Below are 26,497 nucleotides of genomic sequence, written 5' to 3'. Positions count from 1 at the left end.
CACCCAAGGCTTGCTTACTTGTATACTTTCACATCCTTGAATAGAATGAATACTGTATAGCCAAGACACCTCTGGGTCATTCAATAATTACAAACAGTATCTACACAGTATGTACTGTTCATAACCTTTCCCTATCTGTATATCTATTTATAAACATGGAAACTGAAGTGCTGCCCTCAGAGGGCAGCTATGATCATTTGTTCATTTAGTTAGTATATTGTTACTGTCGGCCAGACGTCAAATCATAATAAGAAATGTTATGATTTCAATTATATTATATGAAACGCAATTACATGTATGTATCCAATGGTGACTTTTCCTTCAAAATATTTACTACAGGAGGCTTGAAATCGCATGCCATTTACCAAGAATCACCACTTAAAAGAATTGGCCTGGTTATGTTACCTATCCTCCAATGTTTTTTCCCCCTGGGTGAGCTCAGCTAATTTTGACATGCTTGTTGTCTCTCCACGTCTTTCTGTACAGTATTCCTCACGGACGTCCCCCCGCCATGCATCACTGTGAGAGGGTGGCGCCCTCTTGGGGTGCCTGGGGTGAGGGGGCTAAAAGTGGGCCAAGGGGTTACCCCGGGAGCGCGGCCTCCGGTCACCGCCTGGGCGATGACTGACTGACTGCAGGCCTGAACCGGCAGCGAGGGGGCTGGGGGCTTCCTGGGGGCCTCGCCGCCAGCCAAGAGCGCACAGAGTCAAGGCAAATGGCGCTCTGCCAAGACGGCGTGTTTGTATCAGAGCTCAAACACGTTTCCTATCGCTGTTGAGCTCTCTCTCTCTCTCTCTCTCTCTCCCACTGTGTCTGTGTAATGCTACAATAGCAGGGGCGTGCTCCGCGCGGCCTGGAGTACCTGGCACAGGGACTCTATAATAGAAGGGAGGGGTAGAAGCAGATGCTTGTGACAGAGTGGGAGCAGTAATGAGGATCCCTAGAATGGAGAGACAATCAGGACAGTAGGAACATGTGACAAGCGCGCACGCGCTCACACAAGAACAGCAAGGGAGTAATGGGCTGGCAAAGGCCCGGGGCATCTCTCTCTCCCTCCCTCCCTCCCTCTCTTTCTCATAAACAGACACACACACACACAGAGACACACAACTGTGAATAATGAACAGCAAAACCACACTGCCATTGCCATATACTATCCACAGATGGCAAAATAGGACAGGACACACTATATCACCCAGAGTGGTTCTGTAAAATATTCATTTAGAGCAAACGAAAGAGAGCATCGCCGAGCACAGGTCAGCCGAAACCGGCTGTGTGGGGAGGGAGGGGGAGGGGGGTGGTGGGGTAGGGGGGGTTGACACATTAGCCATTCCATGCTCATGTAAACTCTATAGCGATGGAGATTGACAACACATATAGATAATCGTGTTGGGAATGCACCCAGCAGTGCCTCAAGGTGTGCATGCGTGTGCGTGTGTGTGTGTGTGTGTGTGCATGCGTGTGTTGGCTCTTTTAGCCATTCCCCTCTCGTGCCAGAATGTGATATATATCCCGATGTGTTATACAGTATATGGGGAGGGGTGGGGGGGAGGGGGGGGAGAGGGCAGGAAAACAAGTGTTATTATTGGACACCATGTTGTACTCGGGTCATGCAGGAAGTGGGGCAGTGGAGCGAGCACGAGGTCTGGATCAAACGGGGTCGGCGCCATCGCTAACGCACGCACTGTTCAAAGTGCTGCAATGCTGTGTGGACACACACGTTCACCAAGGAATGCAAGTGTTGACATGCTGTGTACACACACACACACACACACACACACACACACACACACACACACACACACACACACACACACACACAGTGTCACACACACACACGCACTTGCAATCTAGTGTCCAAATCAATTGCACGTTGCTGAGCTTAAGCTAACCAAGATTGATTACAATCGATGGCGCTACCACAGAGCGCGGTGGGTCTTTATCTGGATCCCCTTTAAGACAGTCGGATCAATCCATCACGCGTGATTTGGTCAAGCCTGGCTGTCAGGGAGGAGAATGATTTACAGCACCTGCGGGGACACGATACTGTTGAAACAGGACCGGCGTGTCACGCTGCATCCTCTGCACGCTTGGACTGCATATACTGTACACATACTGTACACGGGGCTGTGGTCCTGTTGTGTGGTTTCATAGTATGTGCACGTTTGGCTTTTACAAGGCGTCACATGCCATACCGTCAGCGTCAAGCTAGAGATCAATTTGCTCTCAAGGTCTGGCTTGAAGGAGTAGTTCACCCAAAAGATAATTATGTCCGATATTGACTTATCCAATATAAAACCAAAACATCTCCCTGAATTCGAGGCTTCGTGCATGGGGTGAGTAATTGATAGAAAAGAAAATAAGTCATTGTTTGGGTGAACTACTCCGTCAAGCTTAATTTATTCTCCACAACGAAAGGGTGTCGCGTGCCAAAAAAAGAACAGATGTAAGCATGTGTGAACTTTGCTTTTATAAATAGGGCACTGCTTTGGTGAGTTGTACCCATTTATTTTATCTGTCGTCAACATACTAACCAACACTGAGGGAACCATGCTGGGAGACGAACGTTAGCATTAGTTCTGGAGTCAAGGGCACCGGCACACGGCTGTCTCTGTTTGCACGTGTGTGACAGTGTGTGACTGTGTGTGTGTGTGTGTGTGTGTGTGTGTGTGTGCATGGTTTTGTGCATGTGTGTGTATCTGTGTGTGTGTGTGTGTGTGTGTGTGTGTGTGTGTGTGTGTGTGTGTGTGTGAGACTGTGAGTGTGTCTGTCTCTGTCTGTGGTGTGCGTGACTATTTCTCTGCACGTTGGGGTGACAGCGGTCATTGCAAATTACATTACAAATCCAGTGATGTTGCCTGACTTGTTTGACCCTAATATTTATCCTAGCCTCCCTACGATGGACTCGGACACAAACAGACAGACAGACAGACAAGACAGACAGACAGACATCTAGCATGGCGCCTGGGATACTATTTGAGACGTCGGGGCTTCAGACTAGCCACAACGAGCCATAATTGGATCCCTTGTCACTCGCTAAATTCATGACAGCATTTTCCACATGGGACACTAATATAAATGGCATCGGTGTCCTACTTTGTGTTTGTGTGTGAGTGCGTGCGTGCCTGCTTGCTTGCACGTGTGCGTCTCTAGTATCCATTAACATGGCGTGCATGCATGCGTGTGTGCGTGCACCCATGCCTGGGATGGATAAACACATAGAACACAGTACTTTGTGTGAATGTACCATCAAATACAAGGATATGCAACAGAAGCTGGCAGTAAAACCTCACATGAAAAGAGCGTGCTGCAGTATACTATACTGTAGGCTAGAGCAGTGGTCCTCAACCTTTTTATACCAAGTACCACCTCAGGAAATATCCGTCTCTCCATAATAACTGATGTGTAAAATACAGGAGCTGCCCCTTCCTATTCAGGTATACATGCACAGTTAACACTGCAGGAGGGAAATTAAATGTATTCGTTGATTCATTTATTTTTTGTTCCATTCCTAAGCCAATAATGCTGCTGCTCTGACGAAACTCAGTCTAATCAGCACAGCTGACGATATCTCTAATCTGTGATTAATCCGTTCTCAAATCTTCGTTTAGGTATGCTGCCATGCTCATTTCAGCACGGCTGGAGAGCCCATTTCAAACAACTGCTCGATGAGAAGAACTACCAGTAATGTATACATATTTCATTCTACAGTACTATAGTCTTTTTTCTTCTTTTTTTGGGCAACTCCTCTGCGTATCACCCAAGCCCCCAGAAAGGCTCGCCAACGTTGAAGCCGCAGGTACGTAGTGGTCAGAGCTGGACCTGCAGCCGGGCCCCTGCATTTAGTGGGAGGAAACCCCATGCAGCTGGGATTAAACATTGAGCACTTCCACGTTTTGGGCACAACATTTTGGTGCCCAAATCGGGGAAAAAATGCAGAAGTAGACCTTTCTTTCAAGGGTGCTTCAAAACGCCACTGTGCAACTTCCATCGAAATGAATAGCAGGGGGCGGGGCAGGCCGCCCTCTATCCTTTATAACTTTATGGTACCACCAGACATTTATTGTAATTAATAATGCACCAATCACAACCCAGTCTCACAGCAAGGCGGCCCATTTACAGCTCCTTCCTACTTAACACATTTTGACCTGAGATCAGATTCTAAAAATGTCTGTTTGAAAATGACAGTTTTCTGACAAAGCTATACGTTTCTGTGTCAGTCGTTCTTCAATTTTTCAATAGCTAAAGCATAACATAATGCTAACACCAAAAGGGGTTCCCGCCTAAAATGCGTTAATCTCTGCTGAACCAATACTGCCACATGCTGCTGCTGGCAACGCTATGCCTCCACCACTCCAGCCTTTCTAGCTCAGAATCCTTACATCATCGCTCAACGTTGAACAGAAATTCAATGTCTTGTCTAGCTGTGTGTCTGTATGTGTGTGTGTGTGTGTGTGTGTGTGTGTGTGTGTGTGTGTGTGTGTGTGCGCGTGCGTGCCTGTGTTTAATGTGCTTCTTCTCCCCTTCCCTGTGAGCAGTTGATACTGTATGTGTTCTTTCTCTCTGTCTGTTAAGATGAAAAAAGAAAGCATAATATAAAAAATGTGCATGCATGTGACATTCTAGCTATAGCAAACTGGCTATCCCATTAATGTCATCCCATCCCATTGCATTCCTTCTTTTTCCCTCAAAAGCGAGCAAATTTACACCCTGTAGTAGTAGTAGTATTAGGACTTGCACACTTGTTAGAACTTAGTTACAACTCAAGTTAGCTCAATCTCCTGTTAACAGATACATATCTGTTAACACATATCTGGCAACCCAGGTGAGAAAAAGACAGCATGTGACGCTGTGTGAGAGAATGAGAGAGAGAGGCTGAGGAAAACAGAGCAGGTGAAGACGAGACAAGGGGAGCAAGGCCATTATCAATAAAGTGAGCCAGTGTGGGTGTGGTTGGACGGACAGCCATGGCAACGTCTATAAACTATTGTTACTGCTGACTTTGGCTCTGGGATTTGAGAACACTTACTTCTTCAATTTAGGCATTTAGCGCACACTTATCTACCGTAGATAAGTGTGTAGTCGAGTGATCGAGTAGTTCACTTAGTTGCCTATAAAGAATGACAGGGTAAATGTCAAGTATAAACCACGACTAGGCGTTTTTAGGTACGGTAACTGCTTATTCTCTTTGAATACAAATGTAATCTCCCTTTAACCCATTCTGAACGGGAACCCATATTGGTGTTAGCATCATGTTATGCTTTAGCTATTGAAAAAATAGCAGATCTACAAGCTCATAGCGCGCCACCGAGTGGCGCGCTACGAGCTTGTAGGTCTGCTTTTTTTTGAAAAATCGAAGAACGACTGCCATTTTTAGAATCTGATCTCAGGTCAGAATGGGTTAATCAGACCAGTGTGTGTCCCAGTGGAAACCTCGTATGAATCTGATCTCAGGTCAGAATGGGTTAACAGGGCTCCTGTGAGGCACTCGCCAACATTTCAGTTCAGCAGCTTCACTTCTCACCGTCTCTCTCTGGCCTGTCAATCAATATGTCTAATGGCGAATAAACAGAATGGTTGACACGACCTCCTACATAGTACGCCAAAGTACATGCCCATTACGAGGCGAGTGGCTCTGGTCTGGAAAGTAAAACGAGGACATAGTGTTCCATTATAAAAAGCCTCGGAGGTATGCCTCCGTTAACTTTAAACGCCTTTACAATTCGTGAATGTAGACGATTATAGACATCAGGTCAAACTGACCCTGTGATTTCACTTATCGTTTGGATACATGTGATAAAATGTTAATTCGTGTTGATGGGCAGACCCCACTGGGTATGGTCACACTCATCATCACGATTAACGTTTTTCAAGGGCTATCGCGTTGTATTCACTTATTCCGTTCAAATGAGGCGATTAAGATTACTGAAGGTTGACTGAGCTCATTTTATTTGCATCAAAAGCAGGTTAAATCTACCAAAATGAAGTTTCTTTTTTTTTTTTGCTACACTGGAGTTCTAGATGTTCCAAATGTGACTGGGTTTCAGATGGCTTCACAATTGGTTTGTGGCTGAATGGTTAAGGTGAGAGCAATCTTTTATTTGGCAAGCCATACCTGTACTGTACCTCCTCTCATGAATCTGCAGTTTAGCAGAGATCCTGCCTCAATGAAATGCTTATATAAAAATCTAAATGGATACTAGTAGGATACGTATTAGATGGCCACACCCTTAATCAGATCGCCGGCCGCAATATAATTATCAAGATATACAGTACTGTAACCTAAAACCTCTCAGATTAATTGGATTTACTGTACAAGGAGTATAATTAACTGCATGGCATAGGCTAATTAATACCTACGCAAGACCCAGAACACATAGCCAGACATGGGAGAAGGACCTTGGGGTGGAAAATGTAGTCAAAGACTGTGTGGAATATGTGAAAATAGCAACAACAACAAAATGTCTGTGTGCAACAGTCTGGTAGATTTAGCTGAGGATCACTGTATACATCCGTTACAAATCTCACCTACGTAGTCTTCGTCACAAACAGAAGGCTAGATGGTTTTTCTCTGCCTCAGATTTTAAGATGAGGGAGAATATACTCACTGTACTAGCGTTCCAATATAGGATATTGGCCAGGTAATGTGCACAATCTAAGTCAAGTTGTGAAATGTGATCATGTCCCTGCTTGCCTTATTCTTGGCTTAAACAATGACATAAACAGGCATAACTGCAAAGACAATATTTTGTTCATCTGGTGGACATTTGCACAATGTCCATTCGACGCAAAATGTTTGGCCAGTCTGACATCACTTTTAAGGCTACGGTATTAGCAATTGGAATACAATAAAGAGTAGCAGTTCCTTGAGAAGATTCACAGCTAACGTGAAAACATGGCTTAAGGCTAAACAAACATGTATTCACTAATATCTGGATTGTGTTTGATTGTAATATAGCCTATAGCCAACACATTGTTTTAACGCACCACTACATTATGCATGCCTTTCTTTCTACACTTATATTCCCCATTGTACATTGTGTATTATGTGTAATGGTGTGCTGTATTGTGTGCATTGTTATTATTACCGTGGATCGTGCGGCTATATGTAACTATATACTGTAACCTGCCAAGGAACTGCAGCATGGAAATGAGATGAAGCCAATTAAATCTTGTAAAGAATACGGCAAATGGCAACAATTATGTTTGATATTGTACCGTACATGGTTCCTTAAAAAACCAATAGGTAAAGAAGAAGGAAATAAGTAGTTGTGAACGAGGAATTGACCATTTCATGAATGAATTAACCCCTTTTGGTGTTTTAACTAAGCATTATGTTATACTTTAGCTATTGATCTACAAGCTCATAGCGTGCCACCGAGTGGCGCGCTGTGAACTTGTAGGTCTGTTTGTTTTTTTTCGTAAAAATGCGGTACAAATCTTAGAATATATATTCTTTCAGAGCGAACTTTTTTTTTTATTTCGACGTCAGGCCTAAATACTCATTCATTGCGTCCCTATGGGCAAACAGGAGGAGGGCCAGCTGCCAGTGACAAATGAATTGTGTGTAGCTCCAAAACCGTCAACCGTTCGTCTACCGATCAGCAGCAATTCACAACAGAAGTTAATGACAAGCTGTCCGTTTCTATCTATCTATATATGTATTCTCTTTTTATTCACTATATGAACATCTGGAGGACAAAAACCTGCATCATGTTTGTGGAAGTGCAGATGTGCTCTTTCCCTTTATCGCCCAATAAATGTCTATCATATCTAAAATCTATCATTCATACAAATTATACTAAAGAAGAGAAGAGAAGAGAAGAGAAGAGAAGAGAAGAGAAGAGAAGAGAAGAGAAGAGAAGAGAAGAGAAGAGAAGAGAAGAGAAGAGAAGAGAAAGAAAAGAGCAGTGACTGACAAAAAATGTTGACCACAATGAAAAATCTCACAAGAAAAGACAAAAAAAATGTAGTTGAGACACAACTCCCGGAGAAATGTCACCTCGAAAACCCCCTGAAATAGTGTGTAGTTGTTGTGCGGTATTGATTGGGTGATTTGTATGTGTTGCGGGTGCCTGTGAAGTGTGTCCAGGAACATGCATTGATGGATGTGTCTGTTGGCCGGCCGCACGGCGGCGGTGCGGGGCCGTGCAGAGGAACAACTGTGACAGCCTCAAGGTTACCTCTCCTGGCTCACAACAGATGGATACCCTGCGCTGTAACTGTCTGTAATGTGCTCAACTCAATCATTCTCTCTCTCTCTCTCTCTCTCTCTCCCTCCCTCCCTCTCTCTCTCTCTCTCTCTCTCATTTCCTTCTCTGCAGTCCCCCAAGACACTTTGGACAAAGTCGGAGTTGTGCCGTTATGGGTGGAGAGAGATATATATGATTAAGAGGCTGATGTTATGGCTGTGTACGTCCCATTGTGGATGCATATAGTTATCAGATATGCTATCCTCTGGGTGCATTAAGCAGGATACACAGGCACCATTATTCTTGATGTGGAGAAGGCTTGCTCATGGAGGGGAGACATTTGTTGATCCCACGGGGACAACACGTGGGGGGGCGCTGTAAGGGGTTAAGTGAAGTGACTTGCCAATGTGCAGTACTTATACAATATTATGTCTGAGAATACTCAGAATATAGAATATAGAATACATGCAAATCTGTATAATTATTACAGCGTGGTTTTGTAGTGTGTAAGTATCCCAATCAATGGGCCATTAATCGATTCATTAAGCCCCATTTAAATAAAATGTGATGCACGATGCAACGTGTTATTGCCAGCAGTTTCTTTTATGTCTGAAAATATTTTATAATGTGAATATATAAAAAATAAATAAATATATTATCATCCATTGAGAGCATCCAAAGTGGGGCATGACCCCTATGTTTGGCACACACACACATGATGATGCAGTGTACTGTACAGTACCTCCCCGTCTCGCATGCAGACACATGAAATGAGCAGTAATCCATTTTGATGTTTGGGGGTGGTGACACTAAACAGCTCATTACACCACAGGGCTGAAAGACTCCAGCAATAACCCCATGGCTCTGATGCCAACGATGACACATGCTGATGTTTATGAGCTCCAGATATAGCATAACCCATTCTGACCTGAGATCAGATTCATACGAGGTTTCCACTGGACACACACACTGGTCTGATTAACCCATTCTCTGACCTGAGATCAGATTCTAAAAATGTCAGTCGTTCTTTGATTTTTCAAAAATAGCAGACCTACAAGCTCGTAGCGCGCCACTCGGTGGCGCGCTATGAGCTTGTAGATCTGCTATTTTTCAATAGCTAAAGCATAACATGATGCCAACACCAAAATGGGTTCCCGATCAGAATGGGATAATGATGAGTGCAATGCAACCCACTTCACTTGAAGAAACGTCTCCTTTGCTTCGAACTCGCCGAACTTTTCCTCGCTCGCAAACCGCCTCATTTATATTTTAGTTGCGTGTGTGCGGTGTCGTGAACTGAAAAAAACACTATACAAAACATCTACAAGATATAGACGTGCCGTGCTGCGACGTGTCGTGAGCTTGGAGATCTACTATTGTCGAGTCGCGACACACAGCACGCAGCCCAGTTAAATCGGGGCATAATAGCTCCCCCCTCCCCCCTCCCTCCTCCCCTCATTCTGCATTCTGTTTCTTCTGGCCTTCGGGGCTGCCCAGCGCCACACATCCAATTATGCCGCGGCTTTGCGCTCGGCGGTGACACATCAATTGACACGAGCGACATCGCAGTCTTATCGCGGCGACTCGGCGCCGCGGCCGGCCAAACCTCATTAGCCTGATCGGCCAATGGCGGCACAGCTCGTTAGGCCCCGAAGGGCTGGCTGCGCAACCCCAGCTCTAATAGAGATATCATAACACGGACGGATAGATGGCGGGGGGGGGAGAGTGAGAGAGAGAGAGAGAATAAACCAGACATTCGGGGGTGTTTTATTTTTCTTCCTTTTTTTATGCCTCTAAACACACGTGCACATCTGTGTATAATATGCATGTAATATGCATGTTCACCGCATGAATCTGTGCTTGAATGCGTTTCTGCCATTTCACAGGGAGAAGTCATACTTTCCCCACAGCTAGCGAATGAAAGCCATGCAAAAAAAAGAAAGAAAGAAAGAAAGAAAAACAGCACTCTCTCCCTCCCTCAAAGCAGCAGCAAAACATCAAACTCCTCCGTCTTCTGCTTCCATCAGACCCAACAGTAACGCGGAGCCAGCTGTCAAGGCTGACGTCTGCCTGGATGAGTGTCTAAGCCACCGTCGGCATCATCATGTCATGTGATGATGCACCAGTGGGATAAAGAGCTGCTTGGTTTGCTCGGTCAATGGTGTGTCACATGACCAATATGCAGTGGGTTCCACCTCCTCCTCCTCCTCCTCATCATCTATGAAGAGTGATACAGTCTGTTATCCTGCCTGGCACTGCACTTGGATCGCCCAGCGTCATTTGGAACCATTAAATCAGTCGCCCAGCGATTTGCATGGCGGCTTCAGAGCATTAATTTCAAGGTTGACACGACGCCATCTTGGTTAGTGCTAGATATAATAGCATGTAGCCAAAAGACCAGAGGATCGACAATATATTTAATTTTACAATTGGCCAATGTTTGACCGTGTTTTTGCAGTAGGCCTAATTGTATTTTTTCTTTCTTTCTTCTTCTTTTGAGGTATTCATTCATTCATTATTTGTCACTTAACTGTAATCTGAGGACCCCCCCCCCCCCCCTTACAATCATGTGGGAACACGCCTGGGGGTCACGACCCACATGTTGAGAACCACTGGTCTAGTTAATGCTATTCTAGCAGTAGTTCTAAAAATGAAATGGCGGGAACCCTTGAGGGGTTCTACAGGGTTCCTCCTCAGCAGCCAAATGAGGAATAGTTTAATGTTTGCCAATTACTTCCAAGATAGCCCAATGAGAGAATGAGATTATACTATTAATGAGCATCACTCTCCTCTCGAATGATATCTCCTCACCAATTTATAGACTGCTGTAGAATTCTGTACTAAATCTAATCTAGCAAGAAACATCTTCTCTTGTGCGGTTCCCTGGCACGAAATCCTTTCAAATGTGGGTCTGCAGTCTAATACAATCTGTGAGTCCTTGACATGAAAATGGTTGACAGCCTTCTCGTTGCAACTAACAATAAGTGAGAACGTAGGAATTGACCAGGACACATTTGACAATGTTGATGCAGTTGTCCTTGTACAGACTAGGACGTTACATATCTCGAATGTGTTGTTGTGACTTTATATATTCTCAATTACTGGCATGAGAGGGGGAGAGGTGGTGGAGTTAGCTGTTTTAGCAGACAGACAGTTTGAGGGACCAATGGAGTTAAGAGGGTTTTGTCCAAAGCGTTTTTTTACCACTTTCCATTGGTTCAAGATTTTCGGAAAATCACAGTAAAGGGTGTTCAATAGCACTGATTTATGCAAAAATATGCCAAAACCTCAAAAAATGAGTTATGAGGTTTCCTCCCGACAGCAACAAACAATACTACATGTACTGTGAAATGTAATGCTCGCTCTGCATAAAAACCTGTGCTGCTGTTGTACTGTGATGAAAGAACGCTCACTAAAACAATGAGAGGTCGCATACTTCTGAGGCAAAAGGCAATACCCTGAGGGCAAAACACCTTTCTCTCTCTGGGACTCTCTGTGTTGGCCCATTTCTGATCTACCTCTGGTATTTATAGACAAATGTTCCCATATTATTCCTCTGCTCCACTTTACGAGCCCAACTTTAGCCAAAAGGTACCGTAGGCTGCACATGGTTCTGATAGTATGTTGAAATGGTTCTAATACTGGAGCTTTTCTCCCGCTGAGATAATCTCCATATAATGTAGGTTTGTGTGACAGCAAACGAAGGGGAAAAAAAGTATAGCAGCACTGCTATACTCTGCTGTTGCTCCACCCATTTGGAAACCCCTGTAGCACTAATGCAGGAGAAATGGTGGTGACAGTATGTGTAATTTAAATGGCTTGGATATGAACTTTTAGGTGATCCGCGCTCAGGAACAGACTCAAAGCCTTCAAAACATCCGTCTTAGTGCGACATCGATTCCCCTAAGCCCCTGTTATACAAGCAGCATGTTTTTTTTTCACCTTCATTTTTCCTTCTGAAAGCCTGAGCAGCTCCACTGCTTTCAAAAAGGATTCCCAGGTACGGCGGCCTGATTTTTGCTAATGCTACCAACAGCACACATCTGTGGCGGGCTGAATCCGAGCCAAGCAGAATGCATTCCCTCTACGCGTCCAGTAGCCCATGAGCCAGTTCTGAACACCTGTTAGCCAGGCTTTGCCAGGCAGCGCTACTTAAACCCATTTACAGGGACAGCAGGTTAAATTATTCAACGTTCATATGAAAACTCCTCAACTATGCATGATGAGGTCTATGAATACGGTGCTTCATGTACAGTACCTGCCCTGGGTGCCAGTATGTGCATTTATGCGTGGCGTGCGTGCGTGCGTGCGTGCGTGCGTGCGTCTGTGTGTGTGTGTGTGTGTGCGTGCATCTGTGTCATCCGTGCGTCTGGCTAGGTGCAGGGGCGTTTGTTGTTGTTTGCTGCTTGTTTCTCTAACCTTCATTCACCATTGACGTCATGTCATACTGAAGGGTACTATTGTGCCGCTCTCTTTTGTCTCTCCTCTGCTCTCCAAAGTGAACAATGACGTAAAAAGGCTACAGGGTACATTTAAAACAAAGATTATTTCCCATTATAAGTGGCAAAGCACTGGAGCCGCGCAGCCCAACCCACCGAGGGCACACCATCAAAGACAATGAAGGACGTTTTTATTTTCCAGTGATGATCACTGGCCTCGACAGAGAAATTCACCAGGAAAACAAACAGTTAGTTATAATGTCAGCGACAAACCGATGAGGCCGTCTGTTAATTGTTTGTTTTTCATTTGTTGTCTTCGGCCTCCCTCGGCCATTGCCTCCCTCGCTCTCCCCTTCTAACTTGTTTGTTTACCATGTTCCCGTGGAACTATGCAGCGTGACCTTTGTGCCGGTAATTCCATTATGCGAGCTGAGTAATTGCTCTGGATGTGAGAGGAAAGTGTCCACCCGCCCGTCCTCCTCCTCCTCCTCCCGTTCGGCAGAGAGGAGAAAAAGCTCCCACGTTCTTGGAGCGCAATGAAACGGCGGCGTAATCGCCGGGATCGACAACAAGGGGAGAACGGGAGGACAAGGAAGAAAGGGCCTGGATTAGGAGGAGGGCAGGAGAGGTGGAGCGGAGGAAAGAGGAGAGGTGAGGAAAAGGTGGAAGAGCAGCGGGAGGAGGAGAGTTAAACAGACGACAGAAAGGGAGGAGATTAAAGGAAAGGAAAGCAAAGTAGAGGATGAGTAGAGAGGGAGGGGGGGGGGGGGGGGTAGGGGTGCTTAAATAAAACTAAAAGCAGAGCATGTTGTGCATTAAAGCTTTGCCCAGAACGTTATTTTTCAAGAGTGTCCGCGGTTTCCCGAAGGAAAAAGATCACTGCAAAATATTTGTTGTTTCACAAAGGAAGCGTATATAGGGAAAATGTGTGCTGCTGATGCAAAAGTGCATATAAGGCTATACCTTCTGTATATAATGGGGGATATTTTTCCTGCTATCGTGATCAATCACACACACACACACACACACACAACACGCACTGTTGTAGGAGAACAGGAGGACCGCACTGGCACCAACGTTGCCATTACTTTGTTCAAGTTGCTAGCATTTGGCCAGTGGATAGAGAGGGAGGAGGAGATGCAGACAATTACTGCTATTTGCTGCCAGCTGCCAGGCAACACACACACACACACACACACACACACACACACACACACACACACACACACACACACACACACACACACACACACACACACACACACACACACACACACAGAGAGAGAGAAAGAGAATGCGGGGGAGGATTGTCTCTCGCATTGTGAATTAGAAACTCACGCAGAGCTGCATGCATGCATGTCTGCGTGCACGCACACACACACACACACACACACACACACATGCGCACACGCCAAAGATATAGAGCTCTGCTATCGAACTACTTCAATCTAACAATAACTTGATGGCGGATGTGACTCTGCATTGTTTTGGAGATTGCACGGCACTCTCTCTATATAAGCTCACGATCTATGAAGACTGCAGGGCTGAGAGAGAGAGAGAGAGAGAGAGAGAGAGAGAGTATTAGAAGAAATAAAAGCAAGGGAGGAAAATAAGAGGAAAGCTGATTTCATGCTCAGGGGATTGCATCTCATTTTCTTCTAATGCATGCAGGGGGGGATGGAGGTGCGGGCCCGTCTGTGGCTTTACTGCCACCCGGTGGTCCCTTCCCTGAACTGCAGGCGGCTGCTGCGGCTGGCAAGATGCAGACCCTCATCGTTGTCAAAGTCAACACGGACGAAGGGAGGAAGATCAGGGCAATCAGTGGGAAACGAAACCGGGCCTTATCTTGAGCAGACAGCAGCTAAAAGAGTGATGCAGGGACACTGATGGCCGCTGAAAGGTATTTATATTTGTGTGTGTCTGTGTGTCTCTCTGTGTGTGTGTGTGTGTGTGTGGGGGGGGGGGGGCTGTGTGTGGCTGTGTGTGCATGAGGCTCCTCCGTCCTCAGTCAGGGTGATTCATGGTTTTGCTCTTGCTCCGTTTCAAGTGCAAATGGAACGGGAAGAAATAAAATGGGCACGAGAAGGAACGCTGTGTGAAAGTAAAGGGCAATGCCGCTCAATTCTAACGCCTCCTATCCCCTGTGGTTTAGTGTAGAAGCACAGCCGGGATACCTGATGACCAACGTCTCTCACAGAAAAGACAGTCAATTAGGGAAGAGAACACCCAGATCCAACTGTCTGTAACTCAGCATGTGGAACGCCTCGAGTTTCAACCAGAAACCCCCTCAACCCTCCACCACCCCCCCAGACCCCCCCTCCCCCTCCCCTACCCTCCCCTCCCGTCCGCAGGCTGGGATGACGAGAGCATCTCATTACTAATTAAGAGTGAACGAAGCACAGAGTGTGGTTCACAGAGAGAAAGAGACAGCCTTGTCGATATGTATCCGTATTCAGTACAACACACGGACCCAAAAATCAACTCAACACCACAGAGGAGATCTGTATCCATACAAAACACCACCAACAGAGACGGGAAGAGAAAGAAAGAAAGAAAGAACTAAAACTAGAACTCTAGAACAAAAGATCAAAATAAGAAAATTGACAGTATCGAGGAGGATAAACTGCGAGACAGACAGAGGCATGGTATATACGGTGTGTACGGTGGAGTGTGCACATGGTACGTCTGTGGAACAGAATACTGGGGTTGAACTCTGACAGAATTGTAAGAAAGATTCTTGTGTGGGATACTTCGATCAGGGGCGTATGGGCTACGGACATGTACGATATTCTTATGAGAGCTGGTTATGAGGACCACTATTATAGTAAACAACAAGTAGAGGTTAAAGTAATACGATCAATTATTTTTCAGGGTGTAAAGGATAGATGGGCGCTGGATATATGGTGTAAACCAAAGCTCCGCACATACTGTGAGATAAAACAGGTCTACGAGACAGAAAACTATGTACAGTATAATATGTCAAAGAAAAAACGATCCTTGTGTGCCCAAATTAGAGCTGGCATACTTGGTCTGCATATTGAGACAGGTAGATATGTAGGCACGGTGGAGGAGGATAGACTATGTAGTCTGTGTGATCTAAAGCAAATCGAAAATGAAATGCATTTTGTTTTTTACTGTCCATTCTACAACTCCATTAGGGAGAGACTTTTTAATAAGATAGACCCAAACCATGAATTTGTATGGTTGGAGGACTTCGAGAGACTGAAGCGCCTGTTTCAAAAGTACACTTTTTCATTTGCCTCATTTCTTGAGAGGCCTGGTCAATGAGGAGGAGGGCTATTTACATGTAAAATGGCCTTGTTATGATTGTTTTCGTTTTATTTTATTTTCTTTGTTTTGTTTGTTTGTTCGATTAATTTACAAATATGTATGAACAGGAAGTGTCAGTTGTATTCGGTGTATTCTGTGAAATGTGTCATATAATCCCATATGGGATGGGCCAAAGTGGCATGACACGAAAAAAAAAATGTCATTCATTCATTCATATATGCAATTGTGTGGCAGAGGCAAAAGCAGCCGATCTACAAGCTCACAGCGTGTGGCAGCGGCAACGCATCGTGAGCTTGTCAACGGGCTATTTTCGCCGCCGCGCAAACAATTCCACATCAAGCCGCTGCAGCCGTGGGAGAATCGACCAGCGGAGATAGCGACTCTCCCCGAGCGCCTCCTCGCCGTCACCTCATTAGCCCAAACGCAACAGCTCCGTGCCCCGCTATTAACCGTTAAATGGAAGCCCACTAGCCATGATTACTGAAGGGAAGACCCCTGTCGTCATGGGAATAAGAGATCGCTGCATGCATGCACACATGGCACACTCATCACAGCGATAGGACACATGCACTGACTGACACACACACACACACGCACGCAAGAGCGTGCGGCACACAGCCTGCCACATCCTGAGAGGAACACACTGAGACGGCTCTTTGAAGGGCGTTTATGAAAAGTCGATTGAGGCAGGAGTGGATATTCCACACGCCGTCAGTCACAGTGTCTTGGTTCAAAGCCCCCCAGGCTGGGGGACGTCAAGCGACAATCGGCAGCAACAAAAGAACGACACCCTTAACCTCCGACCCGCCACCAAGGTCTCCAAAAGCCTCGTCTAAAGATCACAACGCCACTCGTTGCCACTAAGCACAGTCGGCTCAGTGGCGCCTCCTCCCATACAGACTTCACACGTCCACGGGCACAACCCGGCGGGCCACGCGTGGACTTAGCGTGGTGTCTGTGCACGGCGTGCACGTGGACCAACGCGTGCATGTATGAACACACACGCGACATTTAAAGGGAGTGGTACTCACGGTCGTTGCACTGGGTTCCCGTGTATGACGTCATGGTGCAGTCACAGGTGAAGTTCTCCCACTGCTGGATGCACACGCCCATGTTGGCACAAGAGTCCTCCTGACACGTGGTGCTGGGACCTGGTGTTGGCAGAGAGACAGAGAGAGACAGAGAGAGAGAGACAGAGAGACAGAGAGTGAGAGACATGCAGAGACAGAGACCGAGTGAGAGTGAGAGAGAAAGACAGAGGCAGAGGGACAGAAAGTGAGAAAGACAGTGGAGACGTAGGAAGAGAGACAGCAGACGGACGGAGATGGAGAAGAGGACAGCAGTGACAGTGATGGAGTTGTGAGAAAAGAGGCAGTGACACGAGAGACAGAGAGATTGAGAGAAGCAAAAGAGAGGAAAGCAGGGAAGATAAGAGATCGACGCAGGAGACAAGAGGAAAGGAAGGAGCGAGCAAGAACAAGCAAGTGCGTTAAAAGAAAAGTAGAGGGAAACAGAGAGGGAGAGAGGAAGGAAAGAGAGCAACAGACGGACCAACAGACAGACAAACGGACAGACAGACAGAAAGATAGACAGACAGACAGAAAGATAGACAGACAGACAGAGAGAGATAGCAAAGGAAACACGTTAACCAACAATAGGACTATACTGAGCTTTAACATGCAGAACAAATGCACACCAGAAACACAGGTGCACACTATAACCTCATTTACTACTTCGCGGTCATACTGTGAAGTATAAACCAGGATTATGCATATATATATATGTGTGCCTATAGGAGAAGGAACGAGGAGTGGACAGCAGCACCACGGGACGCCCCAAGCCCTTTTGAATGAGCCAGGCAACGATGTTCCGGCTTAGTGAGTGTGAAAACACCATTGTGTGCTTTCAGCATCCATGTTCTACATTTACATCGTGTGTACAGTATGTTGCACTGTGGCTAACTTTGTGGGGTGGGGGGGAGGGGAGGGGGCTTGTCCCGTGGCGACACTGTGGTCACTTTGTCATGTCCTTCTTTTGACACGTGGATGGTGCCGAGGAGCCATGCACATTGTATCATTCCAACAGGTGGCGCTCTGAAACGTTCCGTTCCAGTGAAGCATAACAGTAAAAACGCTGCATTCCCTCCGTGAACAGGCACGACGAGACTGAATGAAATGAAGTACACAAAATTACATCTTTTCACAACCGACGGCATCTACTGTATGAAAAGAATGTAACAGAAAAATGTCTCTCATAATTTTTTTCTCTCTCTCTCTTGCTTTAAGAGCAACACTCTTCACAGCCACACACAAAACATCCAGAATTCCTGAAAAGAGACGTGAAAATAAAAGAGAAGTGAAGATAACGGCACTCCAGGACGACGAGAGTGCATAGCCGTGGGTATGCACTCCAGCGGGTGAGGGAGTGGAGACGGGGGGGGTATTCAAAGTCAAAACGGGATGTGTGCCTTTCTCCTGCGCCACACATAGCTTCACAAACGTTTGAATACGGAGAGGGAATGCAGATTGGACGAGTGAATGACATATATATAAAGACACAAATCTCCCAGTGGAGAAAACACCCCCTTGAAAAACCTTACAGATAACCATACAGTATACAGAGAATATATAAAACGACAAAAGAAAACAGTCTTTAAGAGCAAATGTCTTGTATGAGACGATGTGAAGAGAAGACATTTGAATTTGAAAACAGAGCAACATCGCCGGCTGAAAGTGCGTTCACTGTGTAATGCAAAATGATGGCAGTCAGCCCTGCATTCCCCAGAGTGTCGCATCTGCAGTGTGTGTGTGTGTGTGTGTGTGTGTGTGTGTGTGTGTTTGTGCAAAAGCTGGTATGTATCAGCAGCACGTGCAACATGAACTTTAACAACACGCATCGGATGGAATAAACTGTAGTGTAGTGCATGTGCGTGTGTGTGTGTTTGTGTGTGTGTGACTGTGTGTGTGTGTGCTTCCGTGTGCAACAGCACGTGCATCATGAACTTACGCATGCGGACGTGTGCGCATAAGGCAGCGTGCATTCGTCTGTGTGTGCAGGCAATGTGTTTGGGTGCGTTTTGGAGTGTTTCAGCGGGAGACAAGTCGCTCTCTGAAATAACACTTTCTCATCTCCCTGAAGTAGCTAGCATGACAGGCTTTGAAAGGAAGCCAGGTGACACAGAGAGAGAGAGAGAGAATCAGGGAGAGAGAGAGGGGGGGGTACTGTAGATATATCCGCACTAACTTGTCAGTGTTTAGAGATGCACAATGACAGCCTCATTCTCTGCTCTGTTCCAACCAACTACTGTATAACATCACAACGCCCTGCGGTTGTCTGTTGTCTCGCACCTGAATCCATTACTCCCACGCGGTGTCTGTCGATGCTTGTACAATCGGTTTTTCCGACTCCCTAGTCTGTCTGCAAGTCTGCATGATCGTTTGAACAGACCTGAACAGATTGTTTACTCTTTCACCTGCCTGCTGGAGATGAACTGAACAACAGAGAGAGGCTTAAGGCTTTAATGAAGCCAGAACAGTCATACTGTAGGATTAACCACTGATCCCCTCAAATATTATCTATTGTGTTCATTGGCAAAGTGTGGCAAAGCAACACACTTCAGGAGGACGACATTGCCAGTGATTTTGTTTTGGTGTTTTCTAAGGACACACCATAACCTGAAACGCAATGTAGGTAAGGAATTCTTGCAAATAATAACTGTGTAATTGTACTATAGGGCACAGTAATGTGAATGTGATTAAACTTTTATTATGTTGTAATGTTGTTCACCCAAGAAATTCTGCATGGGTAAAAAAAAAAAAAAAAAGTAAAAGATAACATATGTGTGTGTGTGTGTGTGTGTGTGTGGGGGGAGAAATATAGCCTATATACACCGTATAATAAATAATAATCCCAGGTGTTACTTGCGATTACAAAGTGCATGCTCTCTCTAAAATGAGGATGTAATTGCTTCATTATTACCCTGGAATAATATGTGTCGTTATGTGAAGTGCTATCAAAATATGAAAACTGCGAATCTCGCAGTTCATTCCAAATAAGCTATAATGTAATGGCCCCTATCCATCTCTCTCTCTCTCTCTCTCTCCCCTCCCCCCCCCTGCCCCGCTCACCCCTCAAGGGATCCTAATTTTGCTGAAACGGTAATGGGCTGTACAGCTATGCAGGCAGGCAAACACTGTTAAGGAACCAAGGGCGTTTCTAGCATGGTTTAATATGAGAGGCATGGCCCCTGTAGACGGGTCTTGCATTAAATACATAATCTGAAGCACTCTATTAAAAACCTCAAAATATGTCAAATAATGTTGTTTTCTGGCAAGTGGGATTAACTGGAATTGTTTGCCATCAGCATGGTGGGTGTTCCAAATGTAATCCTAAACAATGTCAAATCCAGCCATTAACCAAGCGGAAGTTTTGGGGTAAAGGCAGTGGTTGGTGAGAAACGGAACAACTCCTACAGACCTCTCAATACAACCTAATCAGACTACTATTATAGACTATTACTACTATAAGCTATGAGAAGATCAGAAGAATGAGGATATTGCGTTTGTTGTACCAGTTACTGTAGCTTTACCAAAAGACATAAAGGTTCTCAACTCAGGACACAAACTCAAGACTAACCTAAAATAATTCTAGTATGTATGCATTGTATGGCAAATTGTATTGCTTTGTATTGGTTGTATGTATTACTGATTAATTGAATAGGGTACAATGGACTACAGTGGAAAGAAATGCCTGACTGTGCTAGCTGTACCGTGACTAATCCTGTTAATGAAGTATTCAAGCAATCAAGCTAACCTTAGCAGTAGCCTATACTACTTTATATTAGGTTAGGTCATGTCAAATCATTATAAAAAGAATGGCATTTAACTAAAACATCTGAGTAATTGTCCTCACTATATTTCTCACCCTGTGAGCCTGTACAGTTTGACAGTGTGAATGAACTATATGCATGGCGCGCACAGCCGTGTGAGAGTTATGGATCAGTGTTTTATAGCTGTGCTGCGGTGTGCGCACAGCGCAGCCACGCGCTGCATGTGAGCCTAGTATAGATCGGCTATAAGGAGGAATGTGGGGCCACTGATCCAGGCCCGCAGGCAGCGAGTCAACGCGCCAACCACAGATTTACAGCACCCTGCAGACACTGCAGACACTGCAGCTCACCAACATGGGGATTCATGGTAAAATCCAGCTCTATGGATTCTATAGCCTCAATACTCCTTCCGTCCCATACTGATTCATGGAAGGTCCTTCTTTAGACCCTGCTCTGTCTTGCTGGCGTGCACATTTACTTAACTTTTTGTAAAAATTGTATTTAAGTTTGCATTCGTCTAACTTTTTTTCTGCTCTCTCTCTTTCTCTCTGTATAGATAGATAGATAGATAGATGCCGCTCTCTCTATTTGAAATGCCAACTGATGTTGTCTCTCTCTGAATTGACAATTGCTTGTTATATATACCGTATATATCTCTAACTAATCTCTCTCTATTTGAAATACCAGCTGGTTTCTTTCTTACATTACAAATGATCTGTCTGTCTCTCTCTCTCTCTAAATATCTCACGTCACAAACACACACACACACACACACACACACACACACACACACAATCTCTCTATTCAAAATGGCACTTGATCTCTCCCTCTCTCAGGGAGCACTTGCATTTATATATATATAAAAGATTCAACTACTCTCTCTATCTCCGTCCTCAGAGAGCACTTGCACTCCCGCATCATTTTAGGGGACAGTGTTGCCATGGTGACACCCATAATGCATTGCACAGACACAGCAGTCTTTCAGGCCGGTATGGGCCTCAGAGAGGCGGGCGTTGAACCCTCTACCTTGCAGGTCGGCTTTGGTGAAACCAACTATGTTAGCGCAGAAAGAAAACAAACAAACAAACAAACAAACAGAGCGGAAAACAAAGAGTATAGGTTAGTCAGGGTTCATCTGTGTTAAGAGCTTTTTATAGATCTAGTACTGTACAGCACTGGTTCACAAACACTGGGTCGGGACCCGTTTGTGGGTCGCGGACAGATTTGAATGTTTTTAATTATAAATATATTTAATATTATAACATTCTCATGAATTAAAAACATTAAAGTAGTGAAAGTAGTGAAAATAGCCGACCTACAGATCTTGTAGATCTGCTATCTTCACTATAGTTTGGGTCCACGGCAAACGTCTAGATATCTCTCTTTTGGGTCTCGACCTGAAAAGTTTGGGAACCACTGCTGTACAGTGTTACAGTGTTATGTTAATCTGTACAGTATTACAGTGTTATGTTAAAACCCATTTTGGGCGGGAACCCCTTTTGGTGCATTATGTTATGCTTTAGCTATTTTCGAAAAACATAAAAACATAGCTTTTTCAGAAAACTGTCAGGATGTAGAAGCAATTTTTAAAATCTGATCTCAGGTCAGAATGGGTTAATCTGTACAGAGTTAGTGTTATGTTCATCTGTACAGTGTTACAGTGTCAGGGGGGGTCATTATGTTAATCTGTTAATCAATAAATCAAGCCGTGAAAATAAATCATGGCTGAGCAGCCACATACTGTATCTCTCACTTGGCTTAATGGTACAGTTATGACGCCCTGTGTGTTATCTATATCGTACAGTGGATCTCTAGTATACCGGCTGTGTGCTCCTCGCTGTCTAAGTCTAAATGGAAGACGCCAGAGGCAAAGCCTGCAGTGCAGTATACCTGAGGGTATACATACAACAACCACAGGATATTAATGCTGTACTGCCATCTGGTGGTGTGCCAAGGACTGCACCATTCACACAACTCATGCAATGATGTCCATATTATGTACCTGTATACTGGACTATAGCATTAATTATCCAAGGCATTGTTCATAGTTCTGTCACTCTGGATTTGAAGAAGCATCCAGAACACAATGAGGGTGTGTAAAGAAGAAGAAAGATGGAGCAGCAGCATTTATTTGCTGTATAGCGTCCAGTAATAGACATGGACGCACTGTGGTTGTGTGAATGGTGCAATCCTTGGCACTCCACTGGGGGGCAGTACAGCATTAATATAATGCCTTCGGAGATACTGCAGCAGAGTCTGCCAACAAGGCCTCCAGGTACAGTACACAGGCAGCAGGACCACAGTGAAACAGTTTTGATATAATGATAACTTCACTGCGAGAGACAATGTGTTACTCGCATCGTGTGTCTGGCGGCTGGCCTGCTAACGTGGGAGATCTGAGAGCTGAACAGGACATGAAAAGCGTTGACGGCAGGTGGCTGAAGGCATGTGTGCCACTGTGACGGATCAAAACACCTCCTAGCAAGTGGCTGCAGCTCAATAGTCAAGTGAACTCGGCCACCAGTGGAGGCCAAATCAATGGCCCACTTTTAAAACTACCCATCATTTAAAGGAAATTAGTTTTCATATTGAATTGCTGTCACTTCTCTTCACCACACTAGATTTGACCTTAATTTAAAATCCGTCCACGTAGCTTGCAGCTACTGCCAAATTGCTAGTCGTACGAGCAAGGCTAACAGGTCCCTTCTGCACGGAAAGTGAAGGACGGATTTAGAAAAAGGGATTCTTCCCTGTTCCCTTGACATGATAAATGCCCGGGGTAGAAAAATAACATTATTGTAACAGACCGGAACATGATGTCCTTTCAAATGTCAAGGTGTTCACGAGTTAAAGACTAGCGAGGTGCACCTCTCATTGGCACAGTGGCACACCGTGGTCTTGGCTTTCAGAGCTTAATCCATTTTGGGCGGGAACCCCTTTTGGCGTTAGCATTATGGTATGCTTTAGCTATTGAAAAATAGCAGATCTACAAGCTCATAGCGCGCCACTCGAGCTTGTAGGTCTGCTATTTTTGAAAAATCGAAGAACGACTGACATAGAAACTGCTTTTTCAGAAAACTGTCAGGACGTAGAAGACATTTTTAGAATCCGATCTCAGGTCAAAATGGGTTAAAGGTCGGCTGTATACCTTCGCATCCGCGCTCAATCTGACCGCTGCGGAACAGAGCGTCGTTGATGAGGTCGGGCAGGCGGCCGTTGAGGTCGACGGAGGCCAAGCAACCCTGGAAGCCCTCTCGAGACACCACCAGCTTCGGGAGGTTCTGGTACATGTTGGGGCCAAGGCCCCCGACGAAGAGGTCACCTAGTTAGACAGAGAGACAGACAGGCAGAGAGAGTTGGAGAGACAGAGAGGGAATTGGATGATTTTATTTGGAAGGTTAGAGTAGAATGCTTGGTGAATGAATGTGCACACCGCTCCAAGAGATGGGTCGAATGCTGAGAACTAATCTCACATACAGCAATGTATATGTGGAAAAAAAGGGCTTTAACCTTTAACTAGTCACAAACTCACAACTACAGCTGTAAAAGGTACAATGTTTGCATCTCAGGTGTAGTAGAGTAGTAGTAGTAGTAGTATACATTTTCAAATTCTATGGTAAAGTAAAAGTACTTCAAAGTACAGTACTTGTAAATGTTAAGTTGAATGAACGGTACCTTTGAGGTCCAGGTTCTTTGCTCCGTTGACGTTCTGGGTGACGGACTTGGAGTCCACCTTGAGGGTGTGTGTGTTGGTGGAGTCCCGCGTGATGACCACGTTGTGCCACTGGTTGTCGTTCAGCGGGTTCTCACTGTTCCCCTTCAGCAGACTGGGCCCGTTCCCCAGGTCAAACACATAGTGGATGAACCTAAGGCAGGACACATTTAGATTAGACACTGTTCCCCTTCAGCAGACTGGGCCCGTTCCCCAGGTCGAACACATAGTGGATGAACCTAAGGCAGGACACATTTAGATTAGACACTGTTCCCCTTCAACAGACTGGGCCCGTTGCCCTGGTCGAACACATAGTGGATGAACCTAAGGCAGGACACAGGGAGGATTTTGGTCATTTAGTCTTTGGAATGAAAACTTCATTTAGTTTTAGTCATATTTTAGACACCTGGAATGTTTTAGTGTTAGTCTAGTAGTTTTAGTCAACTAAATATCATATGATTTTAGTCGACTAAATCTATGGTTGGGATTTGTCGACAGAAATGCATTTTTTTGCAGGCCATGATGGCGTCGTAATGGCTGATTCTACACTTGGTTGCATGCTGAAATCTGTGCTGAAAATGTGATCTACAAGCTCACAACATGTCACAGCGCGACACGTTGTGAGCTTGTAGATCTGCTAGTTTCAGCATGCAACCATGTGTAAAATCAGCCATTACTGCAGCCATATTTGTAAAAGAGGGTACTCATGTGTGTGTGTGTGTGTGTGTGTGTGTGTGTGTGTGTGTGTGTGTGTGTGTGTGTGTGTGTGTGTGTGTGTGTGTGTGTGTAGTTATGTGCGTGCGTGCATGCATGCGTAAAAATAAATGCACTGGACTACATTTACTCTCGCTGTGGACTACACTGACTACAATCCATGCCAAATCCACTCACTCACCCTTTGACCAGCTCCACGGCAATGAAGTCATTTCCGTCGCCACTGTTGAAGAGGATGAAGCCGTCGGAGGAGGTGGTTTTGAACTGAAAGAAGAGGTGCATGGTGGTGTAGGCCTGCAAGGTGGCCAATCCCAGGTAGCTGCCCTTGGTCTTGAAGGTCACGGGGTCGGCGATGATGGAGCGCATGCCGAAGCGGGCGTTGAGCTCGCAGAAGTCTATGTCGCCATTCTTGCACATGTCAATGTACAGCATACCGTTGAACTTCAGGCCCTGTAGAAGAATGAACAGGGGGAGGTATAGGGTCACGTTATGGAACTGGAACGCAAGTGTGGGGCATGCCTGTCAGTGTGTTATATATATTTTCTCTTTGAATAACTGATTTGCATATATACCCATGATACTTTTTTTTTTCTAATATATTTTTTATCCCACAAAGTCTGCTCCAACTGGTTAAGGTCAGTTACTGTAGGTAGCCAACGTTACTTGACCTAAATATACTTGGTGAACAATAATTGGTGTGTGGTCAACCAAGCGCAGAAGCTTCATTTAAAAAACACTCAATTGTGTCAGCAAAAACCCATAGCTGCACACACATCAGAGTTACACACTTCATTTTACTGAACATTATAACATATTATTACATGGCTTGGTTGAATGCTTGATTCTGATTGGCCAATCGCTGAATTCAGTGGTCTGTAATTTCTTGATAATGATAATGCACTCTCTGTGGTGGTGTGGAACGCTTGTGTCAAATTTGAATTCTCAAGTTACGTGGATTACAGACATACAGGACATACAGTACAGCGCATTTATAGATACAAGATAGATAGATAAATGTTCTTCCAGTTTTATAGTAAAGTTTGTTGATTACTTTTGATGCAGTAATATCTTCTTGCATTGAATTGCATTTATTTTATTTTCTCTTTTCTTTTAGGTGTTAACAATTTAAATTGTCACTTTACTGTCATCTGGGGTGCCCCCAAAACCATGTGGGGAGTGGGGACCCCCCTGGGGGTTCTGACCAACAGGTTGAGAACCACTGGACGAGCTGCCTGTACAGTATTCCTTTTTAAACAATACATTTAATTTGTGCCGTCGAACACAAATGCACACCTTGCTTACCAAACACCTTGTCTCAGGG

The 26,497-nt window shown here is 45.1% G+C and overlaps 1 protein-coding gene across 2 annotated transcripts in view; it reads right to left on the bottom strand.

Moving 5' to 3' along the window:
- Positions 1 to 26,497, bottom strand: part of nrxn3b (neurexin 3b) — a gene marked incomplete at its 5' end in the record, with an annotated part of 388,331 nt that overhangs the window by 193,256 nt on the left and 168,578 nt on the right. For both annotated transcript variants that reach the window (XM_080791154.1, XM_080791155.1), the window contains 4 exons: positions 16,954 to 17,073; positions 23,899 to 24,072; positions 24,426 to 24,616; positions 25,358 to 25,626. In XM_080791154.1, coding sequence (XP_080647280.1) covers positions 16,954 to 17,073; positions 23,899 to 24,072; positions 24,426 to 24,616; positions 25,358 to 25,626 — 754 coding nt within the window. The remainder of the gene's footprint in view (positions 1 to 16,953; positions 17,074 to 23,898; positions 24,073 to 24,425; positions 24,617 to 25,357; positions 25,627 to 26,497) is intronic.

This window comes from Protomyctophum bolini, assembly GCF_963924005.1.
Source record: "Protomyctophum bolini genome assembly, chromosome: 19".
NCBI lineage: Eukaryota > Metazoa > Chordata > Actinopteri > Myctophiformes > Myctophidae > Protomyctophum > Protomyctophum bolini.
Note: the sequence above shows the minus strand (reverse complement) of the source record. Positions and strands in the feature narration are given on the sequence as shown.